At 44.8% G+C, this 12,028-nt stretch overlaps 1 protein-coding gene across 2 annotated transcripts in view; it reads left to right on the top strand.

The window, feature by feature from the left end:
* The window catches only part of LOC306936084 (uncharacterized protein), a 28,395-nt gene extending 17,137 nt beyond the window's left edge, over positions 1-11,258 (top strand). Inside the window, exons 5-6 of one of the 2 annotated variants that reach the window (XM_079519520.1) lie at positions 2,686-2,740; positions 6,884-7,023. In XM_079519520.1, coding sequence (XP_079375646.1) covers positions 2,686-2,693 — 8 coding nt within the window. In that variant the 3' untranslated portion in view covers positions 2,694-2,740; positions 6,884-7,023. Of the gene's footprint in view, positions 1-2,685; positions 2,741-6,883 lie in introns of both variants that reach the window. The other variant, XM_079519519.1, reaches the window with a different exon arrangement.
* The last annotated feature ends 770 nt before the right edge of the window (positions 11,259-12,028 follow it).

Raw genomic sequence — 12,028 nt, 5'->3', positions numbered from 1 at the left:
ATTCCTTGGGTCATCTCCCCATATAGGCCACACCCATTTGCATCATGATAGATTTTCCGCCATTTTGAATTTTATCCAAAACACACTTTTTGCTGCTCCTTCTACAGAGTTTGTCCAAATCTCACAAAAATTGGCACACATGATCTCTGGACCTATCCGATTGAAACAACATCGGCAGAATTTTGGTAGTGCGTATCGTTCGGCCGTAATCGTTGTCCGAAGTTAGTAGGAGGGGCCTATATCACAAAAAATGCCATAAATCACGAACGGAATGTCCAATCCATCCCAAATTTGAATGACATGTCCGGGGTGGTTTAATCAACCAAAAGCCAAAAGCAATTACATTTTCATCTATAGGGGGCGCCGCAAATGCGAATACTTTAACCATTTCTCGCAAAATCATGATTTTTGGGGTCCACGTTAGTGTAATTGGCTAGCAACGTTAGTGGGAGGGGCCTATGTAAGCGACTGTGGCAACCACACTTTGCAATTTTTTTAAATTGCGACCTTTCTAGTTCTCTGTGTTTGAATGGTTGAATAAAAACCCATTTTGGGCGGGAACCCCTGTTGGTGTTTTAAGCATTATGTTATGCTTTAGCTGTTGAAAAATAGCAGATCTACAAGCTCATAGCGCGCCACCGAGTGGCGCGCTACGAGCTTGTAGGTCTGCTATTTTCGAAAAATCGTAATAATGCGGCACAAATCTTTGAATATATATTCTTTCAGAGTGAACTTTTTTTTTATTTCGACGTCAGGCCTATGATTAGAAAACACAGAGTAGCAGCCAGTGAGCCACACCTACTACTAATTTATGTCTTTACAATCAATTACCTGACAGCCCTAGTGAACGTGTGTGTGTTTATGTGCATGCATGCGTGCCGACGTATGACCGTGTGTGCATAAAATTGTTTTTTTTTCCTTGAGGAAACTCGTCTTTGGCCCAACTCTTTGGTCGATTGACGTTTTTACTGACAGAAATGAACATGTTTTTTGTACATAATCTGTCAAAAAGGATAACCAGCTGGAGAGCTTCTTTCCGTTGTGGTCACAACGTACGCTGGAGCGTTTGTACAGTCACAATGAATGGAACGTTCGTTCATCACATCCAGATGGAGTGGAAATATTCTACAAGAAGACCATTAGAATTACAACTGGTGCAGTTTAGGCTTTTAGCAGACACACACTGTGTATCCAGAGACACTTAACACATGTGAGCTCAGAGTGGGCATGAGCTCTGTTCGGCCAACAAGGTCAAACAGTCACAGGGTGAGGTAGTGCTAGGGGGTGAGTGTGAAGAGGTGAGTGCTAGGGGGTGAGTGTGAAGAGGTGAGTGCTAGGGGGTGAGTGTGAAGGGGTGAGTGCTAGGGGGTGAGTCTGAAGAGGTGAGTGCTAGGGGGTGAGTGTGAAGAGGTGAGTGCTAGGGGGTGAGTGTGAAGAGGTGAGTGCTAGGGGGTGAGTCTGAAGAGGTGAATGCTAGGGGGTGAGTCTGAAGAGGTGAATGCTAGGGGGTGAGTCTGAAGAGGTGAGTGCAAGGGGGTGAGTGTGAAGAGGTGAGTGCTAGGGGGTGAGTGTGAAGAGGTGAGTGCTAGGGGGTGAGTCTGAAGAGGTGAATGCTAGGGGGTGAGTCTGAAGAGGTGAATGCTAGGGGGTGAGTCTGAAGAGGTGAATGCTAGGGGGTGAGTTTGAAGAGGTGAATGCTAGGGGGTGAGTGCTAGGGGGTGAGTCTGAAGAGCTGAGTGCTAAGGGGTGAGTCTGAAGAGGTGAATGCTAGGGGGTGAGTGTGAAGAGGTGAGTGCTAGGGGGTGAGTCTGAAGAGGTGAATGCTAGGGGGTGAGTCTGAAGAGGTGAATGCTAGGGGGTGAGTGCTAGGGGGTGAGTCTGAAGAGCTGAGTGCTAAGGGGTGAGTCTGAAGAGGTGAGTGCTAGGGGGTGGGTTCTAGGGGTGAGTCTGAAGAGCTGAGTGCTAAGGGGTGAGTGTGAAGAGGTGAGTGCTAAGGGGTGAGTCTGAAGAGGTGAGTGCTAGGAGGGTGAGGTGCAGTCTGAAACATGTAGTCTTCAGACTACGGTGGATAAGCCATGGGCGTGAGCCTGCAGTCCCCTAATAATAATAATAATAATAATATTAATGGTCACTAACTTCTGCTTAACGTTGTTAGTCTGAACTGCGTAACGACTGAAAGCACTGCCTGTTGAATGATACCGTGAGCATCCGGTATCATGTGATTTCACCTCATCGTTCGTGAGTAATTCTCGGCTGTTCGTGGGTTTCACCGCCTCCCGTCCAGCTTGCCCTTGAATGTACAGTTGGGTGCCACCGATATTGTCCCTTATCATTTGACCCATTTAGGCCTGACCTCAACATTTAAAAAAATCCTTCTAAATCCTCCAGTTTTCTGAAATACAAATTTTCACGATTTTTCAAAAATAGCAGACCTACAAGCTCGTAGCGCGCCACTCGGTGGCGCGCTATGAGCTTGTAGATCTGCTATTTTTCAATAGCTAAATTATAACATAATGTTTAAAACACCAAAAGGGGTTCCCGCCCAAAATGGGTTAGCTGTCCTTTTGCGCAGATCACGCAAACCTCAGCAAAAAGAAAAGGACAATATCGATGGCCTCCAACTGTAAATTGTGTGGTGTTGTTCTGAAAGCAATGCATGATGGGAACATTCTGTAAACGTTGCAGATGTGTGAGCTGCTCGGGCCTGCCTTTAAGATGAGCTTTTGAAAGGCAGGTGATGGTAAGAGGACCCTGGTTGGTTGGCTGAACGCGTTTAAACACCTCCGATTGGCCTGCATGTCTTGTTGTTGTTGTTGTTGTCGTCGTGCAGCAGTCTGTGTGTGTCTTTGCTGTCGAGCGGAAACCTCTTATCTCCTTATATGTTAAAGGAGGATTCAGTGATTTTACTTCATTCAAATATCACTTATTTTTTCTTTTTTTCTGGATAATCCTCCCTACTATAGAGTGTGCTGACCATATAAGGAGTTCCTCCCTGTCCCCAGTGAGCCCCTGGGGTCAAAAAACCCTAGTTTCAGTTGTGGTGGCGGGTGGCAAAGCCTTCATCCAATCAGGATGAGAGGGGCCTTCCTCCAATCATGATCGACTGGGGTGCACATGCTGTTGGCCTGTTGCACTTCCCCCCACTGTAGAGCGTGCATGTGCACATTTTGTTACCGGGCGGACTGGGTGGTTTTCCAAATCACCCAAATCACTGAATGCTCCTTTAACTTTTGCTTGTTTCCCCCCGTGAATTAACCAACGCCCTCCTTGATCATACTACAGCAGCACACAAAAGCAGTGTTGTTTTCGTCTGAAAACTGAGACGAAGAATGTCCGTCGACTACCTTTTTTCACTGGCGAAAACTAAATGGAAACTAAAGGAAAACTAAGCTACGATGACTACAACTATGACTAAATATACTGTCGATTTTGTCGACAAATAAAAACTAGACTAAATTGTTGGGAAGGGACTAGTGGACAAGAGATCCAGGATAAGTCATTGCTTGTAGATCGGCTATTTTCAGCAAGTATAAAATCAGCAAGTATAAAATCAGCCATTACGACGGCATCAAGGCCCAACAAAACACATTTTTGTCGACTAAAGGTGGCCTTACACTAGCCGATTTTCTGATAGCACCACACACTACAGGATAATCGGAGCGGGGCAGAGCAAATATCCAACATTCTTGATGTTGATCGGGCCGATCCCGATCGCGCTTTGAGCGGTCGGGCACCCCCCGAGCGTCAAAAATGCCCGATTACCGGCTAGTGTAAGGCCACCTTAAATCACCTGTAGATTTAGTTGACTAAAATCTTATGATATTTAGTCGACTAAAACTAGACTAACGCTAAAACATTCCGGGTGACTAAAATGTGACTCAAACTAAATGAAAGCCATTCAAGAGACCACGACTAAAACTAAAATAGAAATTTGCTGCCAAAAACAACTGCACAAAAGCATCAAAAGTAGCAGATCCACAAGCTCAGTTCCAGCTTGTCGATTTGGTCGACTTTTGAATTTGAATCCTGGGAAGTAACAGTTTTAGGAGATATGGTTTCCACCTGACAGAGGGAGGGTGTGTGTGCGTGTGCGTGCGTGCGCGTGCGTGTGCGTGCGCGCGTGTGCGTGCGTGCGCGCGTGTGTGTGTGTGTGTGTGTGTGTGTGTGTGTGCACGGGATCGTGGAGGATGAAAGACAAATAACAGAAGAGAATGCGGCATGCTGTTATGTGTTGCTGTATGTCCATCCATGTACAATATACCAATACTGTACTCTATGTACGGTACTGCAGTATATTGCATTAGTAAACCCACTAATCCTTCTTGCTCTCCCAGCAGTTGCTAACATGTATGGCTGTCGTTATCGTAAAACCTACGCAGGCCATGTATTGTCCTACCAATATTTGTGGTTAATGATAATTAAAAAAAGAAAAATTAGTGTGAATGAAAATTACATTTATTTTTGACAAAAAAACAGAAATGTTCAAAGAAATCATGATGCGATGCTCCGCGAGCTTGTAGAACTGCTATTTGTGCTTCTAAATTGTCCGATTTTGTATTTACCCGAAATGCCCAAAATAGGGACACCAAGATGAAAATGGTTAAAGGATCACGAGCAACGACATGAAAATAATGATAAATGTAATCTGTAGACGTCATCCAGCTGTTTTTTATGATTCTGATTGTGCAAAATAAGTGCAATTAGCTCAAACTGATTGCCATCAGGCCATTGATCGATTTATTTTTTCTCAAACATTTAGGGCTCCATTTTCGTCACCGCTAAACCCCTTATCCCTAAACTTCTTTGCCTTTTTTACCATTTTGAAAAACATTTATGAATAGTTCAACTAGCCAATCTACATTGACACATCGTGAGCTTGTAGACTGGCCATTTTAACTATTCAAAAATGTTTTGCAAAATAAAATACAAAGAAGTTTAGGGATAAGGGGTTTAACGGTGACGAAAATGGAGCCCTTAGGCTAAAAGGATAGCACAAAAAAGTCCTGAGGACTTGTTTCCCTTGTGGTCCGATGCATTAAATTCATCAACAATTCAACCCCTGTGTAATAACTGTGACAGGCCTGCTGACATGCATGTGGTTGCTGAGGTCTGGGCTGGCTTTTGGCTGTTAACAGTAACGCGGCCTGCCTTTTTTTTGCTTTACTAACTTGCCTAACCCAACTAACTAACAGACATTACATCTCCAACTGGACGCTGCAGTGCACATTTTCTAGTGCTCCTGGCGTGGGGGTACATCTAGAAAAACCGATGAGTTGTGGCACCAAGGATTACGCTCTTAACACAGAAAGCGACTTTGCGCACTTAGAACATCGCTATACAAATTGTATGCGTGTATTATTATTATTGAACCAACATATCTGAATTAGAATCCAAATGTGTTGTTCATTGTGACACTGTAAATTCAATGACCTACGACATGTATAGGAACTTGGAAGCAATCCTTAGTGTCTTACACACAGTGAGAAGACGTGTGTGTGTGTGTGTGTGTGTGTGTGTGTGTGTGTGTGTGTGTGTGTGTGTGTGTGTGTGTGTGTGTGTGTGTGTGTGTGTGTGTGTGTGTGTGTGTGTGTGTGTGTGTGTGTGTGTGTGTGTGTGTGTGTGTGTGTGTGTGTGTGTGTGTGTGTGTGTGTGTGTGTGTGTGTGTGTGTGTGTGTGTGTGTGTGTGTGTGTGTGTGTGTGTGTGTGTCTTAACCCATTTTGGCCTGAGATCAGATTCTAAAAATGTCTTCTACATCCCGATTTTTCAAAAAATAGCAGACCTACAAGCTCATAGCGCGCCACTCGGTGGCGCGCTATGAGCTTGTAGATCTGCTATTTTTCAATAGCTAAAGCATAACATAATGCTAACACCAAAAGGGGTTCCCGCCCAAAATGGGTTAAATCGAAAGGACTACTATATGGTCGATGTTTGGGCTTGCCATTATGTAACTTCAAATATTTGCCGTCAACAGTTGGTGGACTGATTAGAAGTTGATATTCCATAAGCAAATGCAAACAAAAGTTAAATCATTTTCATTGTTTTATGAGGAGAATATTTTGGAATGTAAGTTTCTAATCAAAGGACTGACTGGAGGTATTAACTCAATGGTCGCCAAGGACTTATTTAACTTCTTTTTCATGATGTCCTGGAGCGCCAAGGACGTGTTTTTCGTGTTTTATAATTTAATATATAAATATATATATATATAAAATAAAATAATATATATATGGTGGCGGTCTGGGACTTTTGGCGCCCCCTGGTGGCGGTGAATGAGTTGAGTTACATCATGACAAGGGACCGCAGTACACATGAGGGCCAATAGAGCGTCGCAGTCCCGCCCCCTACCAGGGCCCAGGAAATGATTCTCCGTTAATTTTCCTCATAGACAAGTATTTATTTAAAGACGTTTACGCCGCGGACAAAGCCAACTCGAGTCGTGACAAATCATGACAACAAACACAATCTTTTGGGCCGAACAAATAATTAGAAAGAAGAAAAAAACGGCAGGTTACAACACTTTTTGTCTTCTTTGTAATTATTTGTTTGGTCCAAAATATTGTTTGTGTTGTCATGAGTTGTCACGACTCGAGTTGGCTTTGTCCGCGGCGTAACCGTCTTTAAATAACTATTTTTGTCTATGTCTATGAGGAAAAATGCATTGGGATTCATTTCCTGGGCCACGGTAGGGGGCGGGACTGCGACGCTCAATTGACAACCACAAAATTGGGCAGAAAACGGTTCGGAAAAGCAAAACCAAAGAGTCTGTGGTGGTGTTTGTGTTTTGGCCCGGTTCGTCTTTCTGGTGGCGTGTTGAGGACGCCGATTGCGCCGTTGACCTCTCTCTCTCTCTCTTTCTCTCCGATTGGCCTTTTTTTTTTACAGACGGAGGGCTGTTCTTCACCAAGGGGATTGGACGAGCCTTCGTACCTGTGATTGCCGCGGACCAACAGGGGGAGAGCTCTGCTGGTCATGAGCACTCCTCCCCAAACCCACCCGCGGAGGAGGCAGAGATCCAATCGGAGAACACTGTGCTGTGATGCTATAGACTGTCATCACATCCAACCCAATAACTGTTTCCCCCCCCCCCCCCCTCTTATTCACGTGGTCCACGGCACAACTTGGTTTAACCCATTTTGGGCGGGAACCCCTTTTGGTGTTAGCATTATGCTATGCTTTAGCTATTGAAAAATAGCAGATCTACAAGCTCATAGCGCGCCACCGAGTGGCGCGCTACGAGCTTGTAGGTCTGCTATTTTTTTGAAAAATCGAAGAACCACTGACATAGAAACATAGTTTTTTCAGAAAACTGTCAGGATGTAGAAGACATTTTTAGAATCTTAGAGTCGCAGGTCAAAATGGGTTAATGTTCAAAAAAACTCCAAAGAATATCAAGCTGGATTCCCAAAGAGACTCATGGAACACTCCACCTGGTCCTGGTCCACCTGGTCCTGGTCCTGGTCCACCTGGAACACTCCACCTGGTCCTGTTTGCTCTCCCAACACTGTGGCCGAGGCCTCGACATGAGCGGGACTTGGACCCCATGCCTTCCTTTTCTGTCCGTGTTTTATTATTTTTGTGCTTTCGGTTATCTCCAGAGCGCTTCTTATACTAAGAGCACAGCGAGTTGTTTATTGACGCCCGCAGCGTTAAAACCATATGAACCGTTGCTGGAACGATGCTGTCATTTGCATTTACTATTAGCACAAACGGCGTATAGCTGACATTACGGTAAACAAGGAACTTCTTCTCATGGCCGTGGTATCGATTTCCAAGTCGGAGTCTTTTAAGAAATGACCGGGTTTTTCACCAAACGGCTAGGAGGGGTCAAACCAAAAAATGACGAGCGGCGCCTCGATTCTCTCCGAAACTATTTTCAGCTTGAAGCTCCCTATTATAGGGTGCTCTGCCAAAAGAAATAACAAAAAAAAATAACGCCGGACATCGAGAGCCCTGGAACACGACGACGATGATGCTTGGCAAAAGTCGGCACTGGGGAAAAGCAGCGCTATATCCTCCAATTATTATTCACCATAGAAATGCATGACGGGAATTAAACAGATCAAACGCTTTTCTGCGGTCGACCACCACTTTTTAGACCGCGTAAACCAAGTCACGCTTTTACGTCGTGTGATGTACTTCACGCGCTATACCTGGACAACGTCAGACGGGAACACAGAAATATAACTCAAGTTACACGTTTTTGCAGTGGTTTACCAGCTCTCTCTCTCTCTCTCTCTCTCTCTCTCTCTCTCTCTCTCTCTCTCTCTCTCTCTATCTGTCTGTCCCTCTCTCTCTCTCGCTCTCTCTCTCTCGCTCTCTCTGTCCCTCTCTCTCTCTCTCTCTGTCCCTCTCTCTCTCTGTCCCTCTCTCTCTCTGTCCCTCTCTCTCTCTCGCTCTCTCTGTCCCTCTCTCTCTCTGTCCCTCTCTCTCTCTCTCTCTCTCTCTCTCTCTCTCTCTGTCCCTCTCTCTCTCTGTCTCTCTTCTCTCTCTCTCTCTCTCTCTCTCTCTATCTGTCTGTCCCTCTCTCTCTCTCTCTCTGTCCCTCTCTCTATCTGTCCCTCTCTCTCTCTCTCTCTCTCTCTCTCTCTCTCTCGCTCTCTCTGTCCCTCTCTCTCTCTGTCCCTCTCTCTCTCTCTCTCTCTCTCTCTCTCTCTCTCTCTCTCTCTCTCTCTCTCTCTCTGAAACACACACACACACACGCACACACACACACACACAGCGAATTAAACTACATCGTACAGTATCAAAATTAATCATGTTCGCTACACTACTTCACTCAAGAGAGAGAGAGAGAGAGAGAGAAAGAGAGAGAGGGAGCACCGGTGAAACTCCCCAAGATGCTGTCATGATCTCCGGTTCGTTTCCGTCTCGCTCGAATATAGCCTATACGCTATGAATGCTTCGTGGAAACGGGATATCGTAGCAGAATTCATCGTGCACGTGCTCTGGAACTTGTCTTGTCTGTATTTCAGTGGCGTGCACAGATAGACACTAGGGGGTGCTAGAGCACCCCCTGCCCTTTTGGCAATGTGCCCTTTTGAAAAAAAAATAGCAGACCTACCTAATAGCAGACCTACAAGCTCGTAGCGCGCCACTCGGTGGCGCGCTATGAGCTTGTAGATCTGCTATTTTTCAATAGCTAAAGCATAACATAATGCTAACACCAAAAGGGGTTCCCGCCCCAAAATGGATTAAGGCAACCGGCCGGTTCCACGCGCTGCACAAGGTGCCCTTTTTTAACTTGAGCACCTGCCCCTCTAAATGTCTGTGCACGCCACTGCTGTATTTATCTTTGATCCGAACGCTTAGTCCGTTTTTTTAACGTGGCCTTAATTATGTGTCGTCGCTCAGCCCCAAGAAGTGCTTTTTTTATAATTGCTATAATAATGCTGATCTTTATACTCATTGTGTATATCTATTATGATCAAAAGGACCAAAGAAAAAAACAAATACGAGTTAAATTGAAACGAGTTCAGCCATGAGCTGAGTTACTGTAATGACCAAATATTTTGGCAACAGGTGCAATACAACAAAATGCATTAATTTTTACTAAAGTTCCTTCTACACACTCCCAGCGCATGATGCGATGTGTTCTTTCAACAAGCCTTACCTCGCGTCGCACCCCATTTATACCTTAACGTTATGGCGCGTGCCGAAAATAGCCGATCGACAAGCTCACATAGCGTCACATCCGCACCTCGTTGTGAGCTTGTAGATCGGCTGTTTTTGGTGTGCGTGACATCATCATTTGACATCATCACATGACATCGTCACATGACGGAACATGTATCAGGAATTGTGTTTTTGAGTGGTGTAAACCACTCCAACAACTGGCTTTGTTAGTTTACGTGGTCACGTGTCCACGTGTTTGTTCGTACCAAAAAAATGAGCATGGTTGCTATGGTCACTCAGTTCACACGGGTGTGATTTCATTACGTCAGACCACAGCTGACCAGGCTATATAATACCTTACACCACTCAGTTCACACGGGTGTGATTTTTTTTTACCTGCATTTAATTCATTATTACAATCGACGTGATTTGTCGACTAATAATCGCTCTGGTGCTGAGAGAAACGGCCGCTATTTACACCTTAACCCATTCTGGGCGGGAACCCCTTTTGGTGTTTTAAGCATTATGTTATAATTTAGCTATTGAAAAATAGAAGATCTACGTAGCGCGCCACCGAGTGGCGCGCTACGAGCTTGTAGGTCTGCTATTTTTGAAAAATCTTGAAAATGTGGCACAAATCTTTGAATATATATTCTTTCAGAGCGAACGTTTTTAACTCAAATCTTTGCTTCTGGGGGAGTCCCTGGAACAACATATTTTCAGATAGGGGTCGGCGGCCAAATACAGGAAAAAGGTTGAGCACCACTGACATGGAAACACAGGTTTTTTCAGAAAACTGTCATGATTTACATTTTTTAAATGTCGACGTCGGGCCTAAATGGGTTAAGGGCCCGGGGCGGAGATCTGCGTCCGGGTACTTAGTACGGTCTGATGCCCCTGACGGAGATTGATTAACAAGGCGGAGATTAATGATATCAAAACCGGTCGCATCGCTCCACAGCCTATAGGAGCGCTTGTTGCGCAATCCTCGATGTTGCGCAACCGTGAGACGTCATCGAAAATGTTCCCCCCCTGTTTAGCCGACGACAACGAAAATCTTAAAACTTGCGATCTAAATCATCCCGTCTAAAGATTATCTGTTAGACGCTGTCCAGTCGCTAACCACGTTAGATTTAATCTTGCCTCCCGTTGTTGTCGGTCGCATCGAGAGTGTTTTGGCTACACTTAGCTGCTACAGCCACATCCGGGACAACATCCGGTCCGTCGGTAAAAGTGCTCCGGGGGGCGCTATAAACGCTGGGCACATTTTATTAATGGATGAAATAACCCCGGGCCCTTAAGGTGTGTTTAACAGAAGGGATTTATTTTGTTTTGTTTTTAAACAAATCATTTTGTGATGGAAGACAAAAATAATAATGTAATACAGTGCTTTTTTGCAGACGGCTCATGCTTGGGCTCGATTCTAACATGTTTTATTATTGTTTTCATTCAGCAGATGACAATCTTTACTTATCACTTTGATTGACGGGCACAGACCCAGTTCAAACCTCTCCGAGGACAGAGACTCTCTATGATCACATTCGTACCTTGTTTGCTCATAATTATAAAGATAAGAACGTGGGTTTGGTTTTTGCTGGGTATTATTGTTTCTTGATTATAATTAAACAGAAATTATTATAACTTGTTTATTGAAGGTGATGTTTTATTATGTCAGTATCTTTGTGGCCTTTCTCACATTCATGGTGTTTCGGGCATATTAACCCATTTTGGGCGGGAACCCCTTTTGGTGTTAGCATTATGTTATGATTTAGCTATTGAAAAATAGCAGATCTACAAGCTCATAGCGCGCCACCGAGTGGCGCGCTACGAGCTTGTAGGTCTGCTATTTTTGAAAAATCGAAGAACGACTGACATAGAAACATAGCTTTTTCAGAAAACTGTCAGGATGTAGAAGACATTTTTAGAATCTGATCTCAGGTCAAAATGGGTTTAAGGATGTCTCCCGAGCGTCTCCCTAGGGAGGTCCTCGTTGCATGTCCCACTGAAAGGAGACCCCCGGGGCAGACCAAGGATCAGATGGGAGGATGATATTTCCAAACTGGCCTTGGAACGCCTCGGGATCCCCCAGGATGAAGTTGGCTGTCTGCTGGAGCTGTTGCCCCCGCGACCCGACTCCTGATAATCGGTTGAAGATGGATGGGTGGTTCATCGTCATAGCCGTGCCGTCACTGCCGAAGCTACATGTTGCACATCCATCTAGCCAGCAGGTATACTTTCAGCTCACTTGCGTCCCAAACCATATTGGTCGGGACCCATTTTTGGGTCGACGACAGTCTCTCATAGCCACACAACTATTTCACAATATATCTGGATGCTAGAGTCTGGAACTACTCCTCCTGAATGCTATATAGAGTCTGGAACTACACCTGAATGTTATATAGAGTCTGGAACTAC

This window comes from Electrona antarctica (assembly GCF_951216825.1).
Source record: "Electrona antarctica genome assembly, chromosome: 14".
In the NCBI taxonomy this organism is placed as follows: Eukaryota; Metazoa; Chordata; class Actinopteri; order Myctophiformes; family Myctophidae; genus Electrona; species Electrona antarctica.
This window is presented reverse-complemented; position numbering and strand designations above follow the sequence as displayed.